Below are 19,552 nucleotides of genomic sequence, written 5' to 3' on the forward strand. Positions count from 1 at the left end.
GGGGGAGAGGCCCAGTGAGTCTGGCTACTCTTGCTGCAGATTCAAGACCATGAACCTCAGTGGCCCCTTAGTGCTGCATGACAGTCCCACCATGTTCTCATAATGCATTCACTCCACCACTTCTCTAGACTTCTATTTCTGCCTTGCGTCCTGTCCTGGAACATCCCACATCTGCCCACCACCTGCGTCGCTCAGCAACCTTGAGACTTGTTCCCCCTGCATCTGAGAAAATAGAAGCCTTGGGTGGGCGCACCCGCGAGCTCCACCTGTGTGCCTGCCTCCCTCCTGCTGCCGTGGGTCAGTACCCAGCTCTCGGCCAAGACCAACGTCTGCACTTGTGCACCGGTTGCCGGCCCTTCCCACATCCTCGCATTGCGTCGGCAATGCCCTGTCTCCCCCGTATCGCCAGCCTTTAAGTTCCCACCGGCCCGTTCCCACCAGCATTCCGTGCTGCTGCACGGGTTCTTGTTTTGTTTTGTTTTCTTTTGCCTATTCACTATTGCGTCACCAGCATTAGTCTGGCACAAGGCAGTTGTTCACTAAATACTTGTTGAATGAATGAATGAATGAATGAATGAATAATGAATGAGCCTACTTTTCTTGAATGGGAGTGAAGAGTTTCTAGGATGAGACAAGGTCTGGAGACAAAATGAATGATTTTTTTTTTTGTAATGTTTAGTTATTTTGAGAGAGAGAGAGCTCGAATGGGGGAGGGGTAGAGAGAGAGGGAAAGAGAGAGAATCCCAAGCAGGCTCCATGCTGTCAGCATAGAGGCCAACGCAGAACCCTATCTCATGAACTGTGAGATTATGATCTGAGCTGAAATCAAGGGTTGGATGCCCAGGGTGCCTCGGTGGCTCAGTCAGTTGAGCATCTGACCTCGACTCAGGTCATGATCTCAAGGTTCGAGCCCACATCAGGCTCTCTGTGGTCAACACGGAGCCCATTTCAGATCCTCTGTCCCCTCCTCTTTCTGCCCTTCCAGCTTGCACATGTTCTCTCTCTCTTTCAAAAATAAATAAACATTAAGAAAAAATTAAAAACAAAAAGAGTTGGACGCCCAACCAACTGAGCCACCCAGGTGCCCTGAAATCTTAGCTATTCTTTTTTTTTTAATAGGCTCCATGCCCAACATGGGGCTTGAACTCACAACCCTGAGATTAAGAGTCACATGCTCTAGCTACTGAACCAGCCAGGTGCCCCTGAATGATCTTTTAAAACCAGAACACTTTGCAGATAAATTTAAGCAGCTACCAGTCACTTCCAGTTTTCATCTGTGCTTCCCGCTCTTTTCTGAGTCTGGAGACCTATTGATGCCCATGACTATGAGCCCTACATTTGAGTCTCACCAAAATGCTCAGGCTCTGGGCAGGTGCTGATCTCCCTGGTTCAAGTTCGACCTGAAGACAGTGACGTTTACTGAGTCACTGCTATGTGCAGGGCACTCTATAGCTTTACCTCATTTAGTTTTAGGAAACTTCCTTTCCTGGAAACTGGATTGGGATAGGGAAACTTAGACCCTATCTGCACAGGCTTCCCATGAATGCAGTTCTGTTCTCCAAACCGAATATTTCCACTCTGGGGTCCTACCCACCTCTGTGAAGTTTGTTCATTTATATACAAGAAAAGTTTCACAAAGGTAGAAATAGGAAGATCCATTTGGATGTGCATCTCACAACTCTTGGTAAAGGGAGCGAGTGGTACAAAATAAAATCTCTTCCAAGGGGTCTGGGACCTGGGCTCTTCTGCCATCACGGCCCTGGGTTTAAGGCAGCTGTGCTCCTCCCGGGTAGGGCTCTATGCCCTTTCAGGGTTGAGCCTCCCTGCCTTGACCTGCTATAGGCTGGCAATGGACACTGGGTCTGATGGGTACTCAGTGCACCTACCTCCCCCCAACTCCCCATCAGCCTTCTGCATTTGCAGAGTGAGAGGGATTCCTTGTGTCTGACCTGAGCACCCCTCTGTCACCAGGAAGGTCCCAGGATGGCTGCCGTGCAGGGCAACCTGAATATGGTGAAAGAGACACAGAACATGACAGCACACAACTGCTTCAATTCTCAGAGCACCGTCCTGCAGGGGCAGCCCTTTGGGGGAATCCCCACTGTGCTGTTCCTCAACGTCATCTTGTGGGTGGTAAGTCCTGTGCCCCACGGTAGGCAGTGAGGCCTCAGAGGGACGGACCGTCACACTGTCACAGGTGATACAGCAGGGGCTTCAGCTCTCCAGACAGACGTCAGCCACAGTGGTGGGGACTCCCTGAATGTCAGTCATGCCCAGGGCAGCCCGGGGAAGAGGGAACTGCAGGAACAGGCAGAATTCCTAAGATTCCCTTCCATGCGCCACTGTCCAGGGACCTACCCGGCCAGTGCTCTCGGGCCTCCCTTCTCTTTCCTCTTGCTGATTTCTTCAAGGAATGTTCTTGTTGCATCGTTCTAAACATGACACTGATGCCTTCACTCTGCAAACTCTGAGAATCCACTCTGCTGGGAAGCTGCTGGGCACTGGGGATCCAGAGTTTAGACAGGCATAGCCTCTACCCTAACAAAGCTGGCCACTTGTTGGAGAGCCCGGGAAGCCCCTGGGAACCTGAGGGACAGGATCTCCCCCCCGGAGTTTCAGGGACCAGCCGAGCAGGAGACATATTCCTACATTCCCTTTCCCGGCCTACAGGTCATCATTTTGGTTTATTCCTTCCTCCGGAAAGCTGCGTGGGACTACGGGCGCCTGGCTCTGCTCATTCACAATGACAGGTGAGGAGAGGCCGGGGGTCAGGGTGAGCCAGCTGCTTGCTCCCTTGGGGGAGGTAAGGCCACAACCAGGATACAGCAGGTGTCATGCCGTCACCCACTCCTGCCCAGCTCTGGCCCTCCTCAAAAGAAGGGAACTTAGTGGGGGCAGTCATCTCTGGGCACGAGCCCACTTTTTTCTCAGATCTCAGACTTTCTGGATCGCGTGACTCCCCAGATACGTTGGGCACCTGGCAACAGGGGTGATTACCGTCTGTACCCAGAGCTGTGTGCTCAGCACATGAGCTGAGACGTGTCTGGTACTGTATAAGAGGGGGTGGCGGCTCTTGGCTTGGGAGCTGGAGACACAGCAAGGCGGGTGGCCGAGGCCTTTTCTCTCCTTCTCCGCCTCCCTGCTCACTGATCTTCCTGGCCGGCAGCTTGACTTCACTGATCTATGGGGAGCAGAGCGAGAAGACATCTCCCTCGGATATTTCCCTGGAGATGGAACACAAGGACAAGGTGAGCGCTGGGGTGGGCCTGGGCCCAGCGGGTTCCTGGCTCTGCCACGTGCAGGAAGGAGCCCGCTCATGATCAGGGGCTTTGCAACCAGCTGCATCCAACCTAGCAGTGTGACCTGGGACACACTCCTCAGCCTTGCCAAGCCTCAGTTTCCCCATCAGAAAGACGGGTATATTAACCATTCCTAACTCCTAGGATGCCAAATAAGAGTTAGTTAATTCCAGTATTTTAAAGGGATTTATTTATTTTAGAGGATGAGAGACAGTGTGCAAGCGGGGGAGGGGGAGAGAGAGAGAGAGGGAGAGGGAGAGAGAGAGGGAGAGAGAATCTTAAGCAGGCTCCACACTCAGCACAGATCCTGACTTGGGGCTTGATCTCACGACCGTGAAATCATGACCTGAGCCGAAATCAAGAGTCCGACCCTTAACCGACTGAGCCACCCAGATGCCCCTTTAAAGGAATTTCTAAAACTAAATTTCCTGCTTTTCTCAAATCTCCAACCCTTGTCACAGTCCTGGTCCTGCCCCAGCCAAGGACTCACCTCCCACTTCATAGAGGAGAGTCCAGACATCAGGCAGGGACTCCCTCAACCTCCCGCTTCCCAACTCTGCTCGATGGAGCCCAGTCTTCCTTCTCGTGCCTGTCGGATGCCAGGGCTCCACTCGAGCCTCTTCATTCACTTAGCTGGCTGCCGTGGCACACCTGCTGTGGGCCACCGCTGGTCTGGGACCTGGGCAGTGAACTCAATGGACCAAGTCCTGCTTCATGGGACTTTCTGTCTGGGTGAGAGACACCCAGACAGATGCACGTATTGGTGGTAAGTGCATGAACTCAAAAAGCGGCAAGGAAGGCACTACACAGTCATGGCACAGAGCTGGAAAGTTCCAGGTGGTGTCAGAGACGATCTTGGGCCCTCCCTGCCACAGCCCGCACTGCCTGTCTCCCTCTGCACCTGTGCTGCCCACTTTCTCACTCCCACTTACTCCTCCACCCCTCCAGAGTGGCTCCCACCCCTCCGTTCCACCCAGACGAGCCATCGGTTGTCCCAGGCCATGAAATCCCAAGGGCTTTGCTGAGTTCTCATCTCATCTGGTCTCTCAGAGACATCCAGCCCTGTAGACCACCTTCCCTTCTTGAACAGGCACTTCCAGTCGCTTCTGTGCCATCACACTCTCTGGGTTTCTCTTCTGCCACTCCTCTGTTCCTCCCCATCCCCTCTGCAGGCTCCTCCACCCCAGGGGTTTCCCTCAGCTGGTCCCAGACCTCCTCCTCTCTCTGCTGGGCGATGTCACCCACACTCCCAGCCTCGCCTGCCACCTCTGCACAGAACCCTCCTAAATTTCTGTCTCCAGCTAACCCTCTCTCTGGGCTCCAGACACATTTATCCAATGATTTTCAAAATATCTCCACGTGGAGATTGTAAAGGCGTTTGGAGTTCAGTATGTCCAAAACATGCCACGACATCCCTCCACCCACCTGTTCCCAGATCCCTGGTTTCAGACTCTGCCCACCACCCACCCAGGTGACTCCCTGGGTCTGGCCCAGGCCCCCAGGTACAGCCAGTTCATTACCAAGTTGTATTGCTGTCACCCTCCCAGTCTTGTTTCTCTCCACCTCTCCCACCACCCCCCAGGCCAGGCCCCCATCAGCCTCTTGTTGGATGAGCAGGGTGGCCTCTAACCAATATGTCCACGCCTGTGTCCTGCCCCACCCATTTTCCACCTCATCTGTCCTTGCCTCCCAACTCCCCCATCCCTGGCCACAGTGGCCACCTTTTAGATCCTTAAAAGTGCCACCTCCTTCCCTCCACAGGGCCTTTGGCCTGTCCTTCCCCCTCCCCCTCCCCGGTGCCCCCCCCCCTCAGGTTAACACACTCACCCTTTGTTCAGATTTCAGCCCAAATGCCACTTCCCCAGGAGCCCCATCCCTGCCTTGTGGGTCCAGATCTTTGGTTTTACACGCATTGCTTTTCTTCAGAGCTCTTAACTCAGTCCGTAACAGTCCCTCATCTACCAGATCGGTCCAGGGTCTCTGCTCCCCCAGCAAGAGCAGGTGCTGACCTGGGCTTGCCCACCACTGTTCCCACCCCCAGCCAGGCCAACTTGCCATGTAATTGGCATCTGATTTGTGTTTGTTGGAGGCAGTGAGTGAGTAAAACCATATTCCTTCCATTATCATCCCTCCAAGAGACCTGGTCCCCTTATCTGCCAGGATCTGCCCCAAGCTGTGTGGAGAGCCTCAGACAAATTTGTCCCTTAGAATTCCTCTATAGAACAGGGACAGTCATGCCTACCTTACAAGGTTGACTCTCAGGTTTATTTTCGGAAGCATTGCTTTGGTTGGGGGTTTTTGTTGTTGTTGTACAATGGCAAAAAGATCATTTATTTAAAAATATCTGAGGAATCATTACAGCAGCAGTGAGGTGGTCAAACTGCAGAGGTAGAAATGAGATGGGCAGGGAGAGAGTCTGGTGAGGTGGCCCGTGGATGCCCCGGCCAGGATGCTGGGGCCTCAGCCAGGCCGAGTGGCGTGGGTAAAGCAAACGGGTCATTACCCCATGTGGTGGGAGTGAGGAGCTTGGGGCCACCAAGCGAGGTGCGATGAACTGACCACTGTCACTCAGTCTTGTCAGCTGAGCTGGTTCCTAGGACCTTGTGGCCATTTCCTGCAGGGATGGGACAGGAGGAGAGGCGGCATCTGCTTCTCAGGCCTGCTGTTCAGGTGCTCTGTCTTGTGAATGGTTTGCGCCTTCCCTAGCTGCGGTGTAAACCCAGGGGAGCACATCCGCATGTGTGGGCCTGTCGTCCGTGAGAGAAGAGAGATACTGCACACATGCTCGCTCACGCATCTACATCTGTGCAGTTTCTACAGGCACATAGGCCACACTTCTTCTCACGACCTCTGCCCTCTCAAGGACAGTCCTGTCCTGTGTGAATTCCAGGACTTGTACGTGCCATGTGGGGTATACACCTTTGCACCTGCCATGGAAGGGGTGGAAGTGACTCCCAGAAAGGTGTGTCCCTCGCTGTGCACAACAAACCTCCTCACCCACTAAATAAAACACACCCCTGTTTGCCCATAGGTGGTGGTGCGAAAAACTCTCCGATGCGGAGAGTGGAGTTCAGACTCTCAGCCCAACTCCTGTTTAGCAACTCACGACTTCCCTGGGGACTTTCACAATCAATGCCACCAGCATGCTAGTCCCCTTCATTGCTGTGACCCATACTGGGCATCTGTATTTTAGTTCCTCAAGACATAACTGAGGACACGGTCCTCCCTAAGGTGGATGTCTGACCATCAGGCAACACCATACAGAGAAGGGTACTTGGTGGGTCTTATACTGAATGGAGCAAGGAACTTCCTTCTGTTTTTCTGTCACTTCCTTTTGGGAAATACCCTTCCCCAACCAGCGTGGCGCAGGGGAATGTCAGCCAGGCAGGCTGCCTGTTTCACTCATGTACTTGTGATCAAATGGGGTCAATCAAGAGTTAAACCTTTTCCAACATTTTCCTAAACCCTAGAGTATCCTGGAAGGAATCACGCACCAGGGCAACTTAACCAGCTATCAGATCTGGCCACTTTTAGGGCCATGGGCCCCAGCCCATCATCATGCACACTCTCCCCAAGCAGACTTCCTTTCTAGGCCCCTCATCACCTCCACGGCTGAGGCTGCCTTTCCCCACCACCCAGAAACCCCAGAGAGCAAGACCTTGAGAGAAAGGCATAATCAATAGGACTCTTCAAGTTTGTTTATTTATTTTTGAGAGAGAGAGAACAAGTGGGGGAGAATCCAAAGCAGGCTCCAGGCTCTGAGCAGTCAGCACAGAGCCTGACGCGGGGCTCAAACCCACGAACCATGAGATCATGACCTGAGCCGAAGTCGGATGCTTAACCGACTGAGCCACCCAGGCGCCCCAGTAGGACTCTCAGATGTAGGAGAAGAAACCCATCTCAAACTAGTGTTTAAAAAAAAAAAAAAAAGTAACACGTGGCTAGAGTGTGGGGAAATCCAGAGAGAAGTGGCTTCTTTGGGTACAACTTGATCCAAGTCCTGTGATGCTACCAGGATCCTCTCTCCAGGCTTTTTTTTTTTTTTTTCCTCAGACAAGCTCCTGCCTGTAGCATCGAAGATGACACCAAGCCACTGCAGGCTCCATGGTGTTCACCAAGGTGCAGGAGCTCAGACGGAGAGAGACCCTTTCTCCCAACGCCCCTCTCAATCCTTTTAAGAGAATTTTGATCGGCCCCACTTGCATCATGTTCCTGTTGATCAGCTGACCACTGGTGGCGGACCCCTGCTTGACGGACAGCCCGCCGGGCCACATGCAATGGGGGCGGGGGGGCATTTCCCAGGCAGAAGCGATGAGGGACAGACAGAAACCAGCCAACGTCCACTCTACAAACGGTCCCTTCTCTCCCTCCGGTCCAAGACCCACTAAGCCCCCATTTCCTGTAACAGGATGCCACATGGCAGGAATGTGAACTCATAGCTCACTTCTGGGGAGACCTCTCCCTGGACAGTCACCACTGATTCCAGATGGAGCCCACTTCCTTCCAGGACCCATGCCCTTCTCGCTGCCATGTCTTGCCTGGAAGGAGGCCCCTTGCTGACGCTGCCTCATGTTTCCCAGGTTCCCACAGCTGAGGAGGGCAGGCCTGGGCCTGGATTTTCTCACATGTTCTCTCCTTTTTCCCCAGGGCTTCTATTCCTGGTTCTTCAACACCATCACCATGAAGTAAGTGCCTGAACTTTCCGAGCTTGTGATAGCAGCTGCTATATTTGGGTGGTGATGGGGGTGGGGCGTGCTGCCCTGCAGGTCTGGGCCCCGGCCTGCGTTCTGGACCCTCTTCCCCACTCCCCACTGACTGCCTCAGCCCTGCCCAGGCAGGGGACGATTTCTGGGTCACAGTGGGTGAAATGGGACCTGGGCACAGCCCACAGCCCTCAGGAAAGGACCATTTTCTCATGCTTATAAAAATGCTTTTATGGATCCCACACTAGGAAAAAGAAATTCTTCTTGCATAGCTATTTGCTTTCTTTCTGTGAACACCATTCATCGTATTGAAATGGAAAAGAAAATACCAGGCAGAAGGGCATACTTCCTCTTGCCTCAGCACTGATTACAGAGGGACAGCCCCTTGTCTGCTTGCCTTCTGGATCTCTTTAGGGCCAGACCCCACTTGGCAAGGAGAAAGACCCCAAGTCACCTGTTTTCTCCTAATTACCCCATGCCTCATGATTTTGACTGCACCCTCCTGACTCTGCCCGGCTTCAGCTGAGCGCTTACCAGAACTCTCTGTCCCCACTGTGTGTATGTGTGTGCACACACACTCATGCCTGTGCACACGGCTCTGCCTCCACCTCAGAGCCCTGTACGTTCCTGGGTGCTCCCTAAATATCCCCCATCTGTCCTGCCCTGTCCACCTTTCAAAACCCTCCTCCAGGGTCCTTTCTTGCCTGGTGATGCCTGCCTTAGGGTACAGTCTCACTGCCCCTCAAAGGCCACCTGCAGCAAGGGGCCTGAATGGGCCTGCTAATTTGCTTTTTTGGCAAAGGTTCATAGAACTTCCTCTTGCGTGTGCCTCCACGCCCACCAGTCAGGCCCTGGCTGGGAGCATTCACACATTTTTCCAAGACCCCATCCCACCCCCTTGGGCCACCTCAGGGCACCCCTCTTCCTCCAGACCTGCTGAAGGGGGCACGAGGCACCCTGACTGGGCCCTGGGAATCCTGAGCTGGACTTAGGACCACTGCCTCTGGTGTTTGAGCTCCAACCCCACTGATGGGGTAGTCCCCGTGGCCTTGCCTCCCGGGCTGTCTTCATCATCCATCAGAGTTCCTAGTATCCAGAAGTGATACAGCTAGTTTGTGTGTGTGGTTCAGGGATCTTAGCCACATGTAGGGGGAGTGGAGGGGAAACATTTTATTTCTTGGCACCTTCTCTGGTTTTGCTTGGGTAAGTTTTAGAACATGCACAAGCTCACATTAAATATATTTTCATTAAGAGAGACCTGGAAGCCACCTCCAGGCCTCCTGCAGAGAGGCAACCCTTGTCCACAGTTTCAAGGGAATTTACTTTTTTCCTTTCCGCAAGCATTTACCGATTTAAAACATGTTTAAATAATCAATAACGTGTCTGAACACTTGGAGCTGGTTACCCTGGGAAGCCATACGAGCTGGCTGTGGGTTCCTGGGCTTAGCAAGTTGGTGAAGGATGGGCCGGGGCAGAATGGCACATTAGCCAGCTCTTTACATGGGGAAGAGGGAGGGAAACCTGGGGTACATAGGCCGGCCTGAGCTGACCACACCCTCGGTCTTGGGCAGCTGACTTTCTGGGTTTTCTGTTGTCTGCTGACCCATCAGCGGGTATATATGGGGGCAGGGGGAAGTGTTGCAAGAGAGTAGCGTACGTGTAAAACTTAAAACTTCATGCACTACGCATCTCTGTGGTGCACATGTGAATATGAAATAAAAGAGGCACATCACTATGTTGGTGCAAATCCGTGTATACAGCTATTCATGTGTGCATACCCAGACCTGCGGGTCAGTGGGAGGTCAGTGTGCACAGTAGTGTGTGTTTCCGGGTGAGAATCCTCCCCACCCCCCCCACCCTACTCCACCCAAAGGTTCCTCCATGGGGAACTCATCATCCAAGGAAGGAGGAAGGCTGGGCATCGTATTATGCATCCCGTACCCTTTGAGAACAGTGTCTAGACAGCAGCTTAATACATTTACTGATCAGGGACAAGGAAGCCAGAGTCCCAGTGTACAAAGCCCACAGAATCTAGTTGGAGAGGCAAAGGTTAACGACTCACTGTATATAATTCATAATGGGAAAGTTATCATTGCTGTGCAGGGGGTATTTGGGGGACAAGAAATTAATTCCAGCTAGGGCGTTCAGGAGAAGCAAGCTTTGAGCTAGGCCTTGAAGGATGGGGAGAATTTCCACTCTATGCCAAGTGCAGGACCCATCACAAATAAAGGACTACATGAGTGAAGGTTTGGGGCAGAGATGGGCAGGGAGCATCCAGCAATGGTCCGTCTAGTGTGGCTAGAAGCAAGGATACATGGCAAGAGAGAGGCTAAATGGTTGGGCTGGAATGATCAGCTGGGATCTTGACTGCCATGCTGAGAATTCTGGGCAATACATCAAATGCTGTTTATGCTATAGTCACTAAGTTAAACAAGCACAACAACAAAAAACTAAAGGAGATTAACCAAGATGCTTAATAGTCATTATCTTGGGTTGGATGAGATTCTGCATGAATGATTTTCTTCTCCTTTGTATTTCCCAAGATTTCTTTTTTTTTTAAATTATTTTAATGTTTATTTATTTTTGAGAGAGATACAGAGTGCAAGTGGGGGAGGAGCAGAGAGAGAGAGGGAGACCCAGAATTTGAAGAAGGCTCCAGGCTCTGAGCTGTCAGAACAGCCTGATGTGGGGCTCGAACTCACAAACTGTGAGATCTTGACCTGAGCCAAAGTTGCAAGCTCAACCAACTGAGCCACCCAAGGCACCCCCAAAAATTTCTATAATAAAATTTCACTTTTCTTTCTTTATTTCTTTTCTTTCTTTCTTTCTTTCTTTCTTTCTTTCTTTCTTTCTTTCTTTCTTTTTCTTGAGAGAGAGAGAGAGAGCATGAGCAGGAGAGAGGGGCAGAGGGAGAAGGAGACAGAATCTTAAGCAAGCTCTATGTTCAGTGCAGGGTCCCATGTGTGGCTAAATCCCACAACCTTGGAATCATGACTTGAACTGAAATCAAGAGTCAGACACTCAACCGACTGAGCCATCCAGGCACCCCATACTTTTAAATTTTTTATTGAAGTATAACACACACATGGAAAAGTCCACAAAAAATAAATGTCCAGCTCAATTACAGCAAAGCAGATCAAGAACTGGAACATTGCCAACACTCCATCACTTCCTCCTCTCCAAAGGGAGAGTATCCTGACTTCTAACTCCATAGTTCTATATTGCCTATTTTTGAACTTTGTATACGAAAACATACAATATGTACTGTTTGTCTCTGGATCTTTCACTCAACATTGTGTTTGTGAGGTTCAGCTATGGTCATTCATTTTTATCTCTGTATAGTATTTCGTTATACATACAGTGTTTTTTATATATATATCATTATATATATACATATATATGTACATATATATATATATCATGTATATACATACATTATCTCACAATTCTTGTGTCCATTTCCACCTTCAGTAGACGTTTAGGTTGTTTGAGGCTGTTATAAACAAGGCGTCTATGAGATTCTTATATATGTCTCTTGATATGTGCATGTGTTAATACTAGACCTGGAGTTACTAGGTCATAGGCTGTGCATACATTCAATTTCCTTAGATAATACCAACTGCTTTCCAAAGTGGCTCTGCCGGAGTCGTACCCATGAGTGTGGGAGAGCTCCCAGTGCCCCCATACCCTTGCCAAGACTTGGTATTGTCTGACTTTCTAGCTTTGGTCAATCTGGCAGTATGGAGTGATATCTCTTTGTGGTTTTAAGAATTCCTTTTTAACTGACACATTAAAAGAAACAACTTTTTAAAAAATAGGATGCATCTTGATCTCGCTGGTGGTTTGTCTGGTGCACGCACCATGGCAAGCACTCAAAATGTATGAAGAAGCAATAAAAGATAGAATGAATGCTTGATTTCAAAAGTGCTTCTGGATTCCCGAGTGTCTGTAACATAACTTCTGCCTTCGATACGCCTGTGAAATTCAGTGAAATACATTTGAGGCATAACAGGCTTTGAGATGAAGGGTGATATTTCTAAAAAAAAAAAAAAAAAAGAAAAGAAAGAAAAGAAAACTTGGGGGTAGGTTGATAATCTTCTCTTCCTTTTCTCTACCTCCCTCCGACTTAAGCTGTGGCCACGCTGGCTCCTGAGGCGTGTCCTTGTCTGTGTGTCTCTTCCAGGAACGAGGATCTAATTAGCAAGTGTGGAGACGATGCCCGCATCTACATCATGTTCCAGTATCATCTCATCATCTTTGTGCTTATCCTCTGCATCCCCTCCTTGGGCATCATCTTGCCCATCAACTACACTGGAACCGTTCTGGGTAGGCGGAGCTCAGCGCGCCCTGCGCCTGGGCCACTCGACCTAACGGGCGGCCTGGTAGGCGGGGCAGAGCTTGGGTCTTGGTAGTCTAGAAATCTATAATTTAAGTCCACATCTCGAAACTAGTTATGTGACCTTAGGACAACCCAAACTTCTGTCCTCCCATGTGGAGACTGGACCTGGGGCGTCCTTCATCACAAGTGTGGCCCAGGACCTGGCCCATGGCAGACACACAGTAGTAATTCAGTCTGGAGCTGAATGTTTACCTGCAGCCCCACCCTACATCTTGCCAGGTCTTTGCAGAGGCCTTTTTATGGCATGTGACCTACTGCAAAGATCCCTGAACTTGATCTCTCCCCATCCGCTCTGTGACAGACATAGCACTGGAAGTGTAAAATTGGTCTGATAGGAAGTCTAGCCACACTCGTTATAAGAGGGTCCTTTTGACAGAATGACATTGTGGGTGTAGACTTGACCCGCGTCTGCTTCCCAGAAAATACCTTTGCTCGATCTAGCAAATGACTTATTATATTAAGCACATCAATCCCCCCAGGCCTCAGATCCTCAGCTGTCATGGGGATCGGGAGACGATGCCAGAGCCTGGCACGTAGTGAGTGTCCGGTGAATAACAGCCAGTATTTCACTTAGAAATGTGAATATGGACGGAGCCGAAGGCTGTACAACTAAGTGGTGTAGCTTAGTACCTTAAGTGCCCATGTGGCAGCCAGTGGTACCCTGATTCCTCAGGTGTCTGTTTCTCCTCAGCCAGAGGCAGACCTCAGTTAATTCAAGCTAGCACACAATGTGCCATGAGATACCACTGCCACAGTAACTTCTGTCTTTCCAGATTCCCTTCCTAAGAGCTTGTGTGTTGGCAATGATACGTTATATTACATGTAACATAGATATGTCTAGTATATCAACGCAAGATTTCTGGACACATTTCATAATACCCAGAGATGTCCAAACTGACAAACTAATACATTTTGCCAGAAGGCTTTACTCTGTCGAAAGGAGGCAATGTGACATTCTTGTGATTGTTGCCGGGGTAACAGTGTTACTGATTTCTTCCCTCCACTCGTGCTGGGGCCCTGGGCTCCTTCAATAAGCATTTACTGGTGTCTGCTCGATCCAGTTGGGCACTGGGGATGCCTCGTCAAGACCTGGCTGTAGAGCCCCAACCAGCAGTCTCGGGAAGAAGAAGAGGCCTCTTCTGGTTTTGTGGGGAGGTGGGGGCAAGTTCTGGGGAACAAGAGGGGAGGGGAGGATGTGGGCAAGCATCTCTAGACCCCAGGCATTCATTTGGGAACCTCGAACGCAAGCAGCTCCCACACTCACTCAATCAGGGAACCAGCTTTGAGATCAGTCACTTTCTTCTCTTTCAGATTGGAATAGTCACTTCGGTCGGACCACCATTGTCAATGTCTCCATAGAGTAGGTACCTGATCGTCTTACCTCCCATTCTACTGGCTCAGGGTTATTGGTGGGGAGAGAAGGTCCAACTTGTGGGTCAAAAACACGGGCACTGCTCTGCTGCTAAGAAAGGCCTGGTTTCCTTGGGACCCATGCACTGAGTAGGATGCCAGAAGTTGCATTCTCTTAGGGGGGCAGGACTCCTGCTGCCTCAGTGTCCCCACATCTGTAGTAGGTAGAACTACCCAAACTGGCCACTCCTGAAGACTTGGAAAGATGGTCCTGTTTGTTTAATATGTCCAGCCCCCAAGTGGCAAAGACCCTGCAGCAAGCAGAGGCGTGAGGTATTATTTCCTGCTCACAAAATAGAGCAAGTTAACCCTCATACAACCGAATAAAGTGTAGACCTGATTCCCACAGCAGGGGGACTGAGGAACCACATGACCTGAGTTTATGCCCCACCTGTGCCATTAGCTGACCCTGGGTCTGGGACACTGCACCGCCACCCTGAGCTTTATTACTAGTCTAGTCTGTGGTGGAGAAAGAACTGTTGGACGTGATTTGTGGATTTCAACAGCAGCCAACCTGATCAGATCAACTTGTACTGAGCCAGATGTGGCCCTGCCGGTCCTTGCTGAGAAAACAGGCCCCCAAGGTGTCTCGGCCAGGTGTGGCTGACTTCCTGACAAAGCTGAAGCAGCAGGTGTGAGAGGGGGTTCACACGCTCCTGCCCCACCCCGGCCCCTCTGCCCCCGCACCCTGCAATCCATCAAACTCCCAAATCAGCAGAATGGGGCTGTGGCATCCTCTTAGCACCCCTTCCAGCCATCTCCTCCCCCGGTGCTGCCAACACCAGAGCAGAATTCACCGCCTTCTCCCCGGCCAGCCACGGTGGGGGTGCGGTGCCTACACCTTCCCAACAAGATGTCAATTTTTATTTTTATTAAAAAAATTTTTTTAATGTTGGTTTATTTTTGAGACAGACAGAGCATGAGTGGGAGGGGCAGAGAGACAGGGAGACACAGAATCCGAAGCGGGCTCCAGGCTCTGAGCTGTCAGCACAGGGCCCAACACGGAGCTCGAACTCTCAGGGCACGAGATCATGACCTGAGCCGAAGTCGGAAGCTTAGTGGACTGAGCCACCCAGGCGCCCCCAGGATGTTAATTTTAATAGGGCAGGAAAGACCCTTCAAAATCCATAAATCCGTATTGGCAGAAAGCAGGAATGTTCTTTAGAGACCGTATAAACTTGCCGGCTCTCAGGAAAGGAAGATTGAAGCACCTAGCTGGAGGGGGATGTTATGTGAAATGTCAGGCACTGGGATGAGTGGCGAGGAGATATTTTGAAGCGACACAGCTTTTCTCTCCTCAGACCGCACCAAATAAGGTGGGCCCTATTTCTGAACAGTCAGCTTGGCCAGATGCCCCGGGACAGCATCATCTGAGCCCAAAGCCCGCGTGCCACCGCCCTTCCTACCCCATAGAGGCAGAGCAAACCCGCCGGGCCCTCCTCCCTCTGGACGCGAGTGTGACCCCCTGTCCCTCGCCACAGAGGTCAGATGACCCCTCCGCGTGGGCTGCTGGGCAGCCATGGGAGCCTGAGCTGCGGCCGCCAGCAGCACAGCACAGCGGTGAGGAGTCGAAGCGCTTCCTCTGCCCGGGCTCAACTGCCAGGGCTGCCCCGGCTAGGAGTGACCTCGGGCAGGCCACCCGCCACTCTGATCAAATGAAGATAGTCACAGTACCACCCTCGTATGGTGTTAGGGTCTAGTGAGAAATGTACATAAAGCATCTAGTCCCAGCCTGGGTCTGCCATATAGGAAGCACTCAACAAACGTTAGCCTTTAGCAGCCCACATGGGGCACCCGCTTCTTACCATGGCCGTCCCCTTCCAAGGTGCCCCAGTGTCTGGATGCACCAGAGGGTGGCCCAGGGGAGAACCGGATGGGGTGGGAGAGGATGGTCTCACCCCTCCTGTGTCTTGTTCTTGGCAGGAGTAAGGTCCTGTGGCTGCATAGCTGCTTCTCCTTCCTCTATTTCGTCATTAACTTCGTCTTCATGACCCATCACTGTTTAGGGTTTGTGCCCAAGAAGAGCCATAAGGTGAGTAAGCGAAATGGACTCCCGGAACTACTCCCTGCCAGCCAGAGCCCTCCCCAGCTGGACCGTCCCACTGCCAGCCTGCAGAGGCACCCCACACGGGCACGTTCTGCACACCTGTAGGGGGCAGTCTCACCTGAGCGGCGCAAGCCTCCTGCTCTTAGCCCGGTGAATCAGCACCTGGCCCCTAGCACAGCTGTCCTGGGTGGTAAACCACTGAAACTCTCCCAAGCCAGCTGGCAAACAGCTGTCCCAGGTGCCTCCTCCCGCTACACCCCGCTGCCTGGCCCCTCTCCAAAGACCCCCGGACCCCCACCATCCACAGACTAAAGGATTAACGAACCCCGGGGCCAGCAGGGGGGCTCCCATCCTCAGTGTTCAGTGCCCCCTGCTGGGGAATGCCCAAGTTCCTTGCCCTTCCACAGCCTCTGAGGTCAGAGACCCCAGGTCCTGGCCCAGTCTCCTCCCTGTCCGGGTTTGGGTCACCCCACCCCACCTCCCAAGCAGGCACTGCGATAAGGAATAGCACAGCACTCGCCTGTTTTGAAGGTGATTCTAGGAAAAACCACTGGGCTGGATGGGGGGGAATCGGAGGGAGAAGAAGATGCAGATAAGAGGCAGCCGTTGAGGAACGGGCACTTTGGGCAGCCTGGGGATCAGGCAGAACATGCCCCCCCCCGAGTTTTCCCAGCCTGAGTGGGGTGGGGGGCCGTCGGGCACCTTCCCGCCAACTCCCCATCCATCAGCAGTGGAGCCTGCACTGGGGCCCTGACGCTTCACACCTGCTCCTGCTACTGGCAGTCCAGGCGCTTGAAGTGCACAGCTGCCCTGAGGGTGTAGACGTGAGGCCCAAGGGCGGCAGGTGGGCCCTCAGCGCTGCCCGCCTGAGCCGCACCCAACCCGCACCCTCACCCTCACCCTCACCGGCACCCCCACCTGCACACTCACCCTCACCCACACCCCCACCACCACCCGCACCCCAACCCTCACCCACACCCTTACCCGCAGCCCCACCCCCACCCTCGCCCTCACCCACACCCAACCCTCACCCTCACCTCCACCCTCGCCCCAACCCTCACCCCCATCCTCGCCCACACCCCCACCCGCATCCCCACCTGCATACTACCCCTCACCCGCACCCTTTCCCTCACCCGCACCCCACCGCCACCTGTACCCCAACCCTCACCCACACCCTCACCCGCAGTCCCACCCCCACCCTCGCCTCAACCCTCACCCCCATCCTCGCCCACACCCCCACCCTCGCCTGTACCAGCACCCCCACCCTCACCCACACCCCGACCCTCACCCACACCAGCACACCCACCCTCGCCTGCACCCGCACCACAACCCTCACACACACCCTCACCTCCACCCTCGCCCACACCCTCACCCTCACCCACACCCGCACCCGCACCCGCACCCACACCACAACCCTCACCTGCACTCACACCCTCAACCACACCCTCACCCTCACCCGCACCCACACCCACACCACAACCCTCACCCGCACCCTCACCCTCACCCGCACCCTCACCCACACCAGCACACCCACCCTCGCCTGCACCCGCACCACAACCCTCACGCGCATCCTCACCTCCACCCTCACCCACACCCCCACCCTCGCCTGCACCAGCACCCTCACCCTCACCCTCACCCACACCCGCACCTGCACCTGCACCAGCCCAGCAAGGGAAAGGGTGTGCGGGCCATCCAGACTGTGGCAGGGAAGGGGAACCATGAAGACTAACACCCTTGGCTCTGGTAGGGTAGGACCAGTTCCCTTGACGCCATCCATCTTGAAGGACTGATGTGCTCTACCCCACCCCAGATCGCAAATCCACATACCCCTGAAAGGTTACTCTGAATGCTTTGGCCTGCAGGCCTAGTGGCTTGGGCACCCCTGAGCAGTGTGGACTCAGCTACATCAGCTTTCCTTTTCGTCACCAGAAGCATCTGCTGAGACTCCTGTCTCTTGCAGCTCACTGTCACCCTGAGGGGATGGGTCAGGAAGACATTTGAAGGGCTTCCCCATCACCTCCCCAGAGTCTAGCTCACCTCCTAACCCCCTGCCCAGTGTAATGTTGGAGACGGCCCCACTGACTTCTCGTGACATCCCGTGGCACAGCAGAGGTGCAGGGAGGCCAGAGTGATGGCAGGGTGAGGCTGTGCCATCAGCCGGAGCGGGAGCAGCCCCTGCCAGTCCCAGAGCTCCAGGCTCCCTCCCCGGCCCTCCCTGTTGACAGCTTCTGCCTCTTTCTCCCTTGACCTCAGCTTTCGTTGGCAGTTATTCTGGATCAGGATCACAGAGAATAACAGAGGCGTGGCCTGCCTGCCTGCAGCTTCCCGCAGCCCACAGCCTGCTGACCTCAGGGACACAGGCCAGGGAAGCTGGCACTGAGCTTCCCCAGCAAGAGGACAGCCTGGTTGAGTAGCAAGCCTGTTCCAGACAGTTCTGGGCCACCAAAGACCCAGACATCCAGGAGTCCTGTGTAAACACACTCTTCTCTCTCCATTTGCCTTCCCCACTTAGGTCACCAGGACACTAATGATCACCTATGTCCCCACGGACATCCAAGACCCAGAAATCATCATTAAGCATTTTCAGTAAGTCGGTCAAATGGACTGAAGCGTGGATTGCCTCTTCCCGGTAACCTTGCCTGATTCTTCACGTGGGTAGTAAGCTGGCACAGGATGGTGGAGCGAGAGAGACACCCCAGGTGATAGCTCATCCTGGGCTTGGCTCAGGATTAGCTTTCCAGAAAGGGGGAGGCCCTGTGGCCAGAGCAGGCTTTCTGAAGTCAAGGGATTTCCCGCATGGCATGCGCGTGGTGGGTGTAAATTTCCCTTCCCTTGCTGCTCCAACCAAATGCCTGGCAAGCTCCTGGACCAGTTATCTAGAGTAGGTCATCTTGGAGCATCTTTCGTGACCCAAGGTCCTAGCCCCAGGAGATAATTATTTCTCGTGGGCAACAATTTCTAGGTCTGCCCCCACCTGGCTCTATTCTGGACCATATGGGAAGGATGTGGCAAATCTTAGATGACAAGGGATCAACTCTGAAATTTGACCTTAGGAACGAGTAATGGGGTCTCCCATCCAAGAACCAGGGACCACAGACAGCTGAGCCACTCAGCCCTGTGGGCTATAGTTCTGGGGGGTGGAAGTGTGGGGAGGATGGCATATCCCCAGCACCACAGGCTAGTTCAGCATCCATGTCTGTGGCTACAGTGAGGCCTATCCAGGATGCGTGGTGACCAGAGTCCACTTCTGCTATGACGTCAGGACCCTGATCGATTTGGATGATCAGAGGTGAGTCTGCAGCGGGGTCTGTCTGGATCTGGGGTGGGGGTACAAGGGGAGGATGTGGCTCTGCTGGTCCCCAGCCACAAGATCCCTCCTCCCACTGCCCACCGGCCAACAGGCGCCATGCGATGCGGGGGCGGCTCTACTACACTGCCAAGGCCAAGAAGAATGGGAAGGTGATGATCAAGATCCACCCCTGCTCCCACCTGTGCTTCTGCAAGTGCTGGACCTGCTTCAAAGAGGTACCTGGCCCGGGCATCAGGGGACACAGCAGAGGAGGGGCTGGGGCACTGGGTCTCCAGCTCTGTCCAGGGCTCTGGACCCTTGGGCCCCATTCAGATCTGCTCTGGTGCTGTGGCACCCAGCTCCTCCCTTCTTTTCCCTCCTCCTCCCTCCTGCCTCCCTGTTGAG

The 19,552-nt window shown here is 53.1% G+C and overlaps 1 protein-coding gene across 6 annotated transcripts in view; it reads left to right on the forward strand.

Moving 5' to 3' along the window:
* TMEM63C (transmembrane protein 63C) overlaps nt 1-19,552 on the forward strand; it is a 127,024-nt gene that overhangs the window by 89,243 nt on the left and 18,229 nt on the right. For all 6 annotated transcript variants that reach the window (XR_006293447.1, XM_043556709.1, XM_043556710.1 and 3 more), the window contains 10 exons: nt 1,972-2,133; nt 2,671-2,750; nt 3,167-3,248; nt 7,947-7,984; nt 12,186-12,328; nt 13,713-13,761; nt 15,735-15,843; nt 18,371-18,444; nt 19,067-19,147; nt 19,260-19,383. Coding sequence is in view for 5 of the 6 variants with exons in the window: in XM_043556709.1 (XP_043412644.1) it covers nt 1,984-2,133; nt 2,671-2,750; nt 3,167-3,248; nt 7,947-7,984; nt 12,186-12,328; nt 13,713-13,761; nt 15,735-15,843; nt 18,371-18,444; nt 19,067-19,147; nt 19,260-19,383 (930 nt within the window). In the remaining variant the exon portion in view is untranslated. The remainder of the gene's footprint in view (nt 1-1,971; nt 2,134-2,670; nt 2,751-3,166; nt 3,249-7,946; nt 7,985-12,185; nt 12,329-13,712; nt 13,762-15,734; nt 15,844-18,370; nt 18,445-19,066; nt 19,148-19,259; nt 19,384-19,552) is intronic.

The sequence above is a fragment of the Prionailurus bengalensis genome, chromosome B3, assembly GCF_016509475.1.
Source record: "Prionailurus bengalensis isolate Pbe53 chromosome B3, Fcat_Pben_1.1_paternal_pri, whole genome shotgun sequence".
NCBI lineage: Eukaryota > Metazoa > Chordata > Mammalia > Carnivora > Felidae > Prionailurus > Prionailurus bengalensis.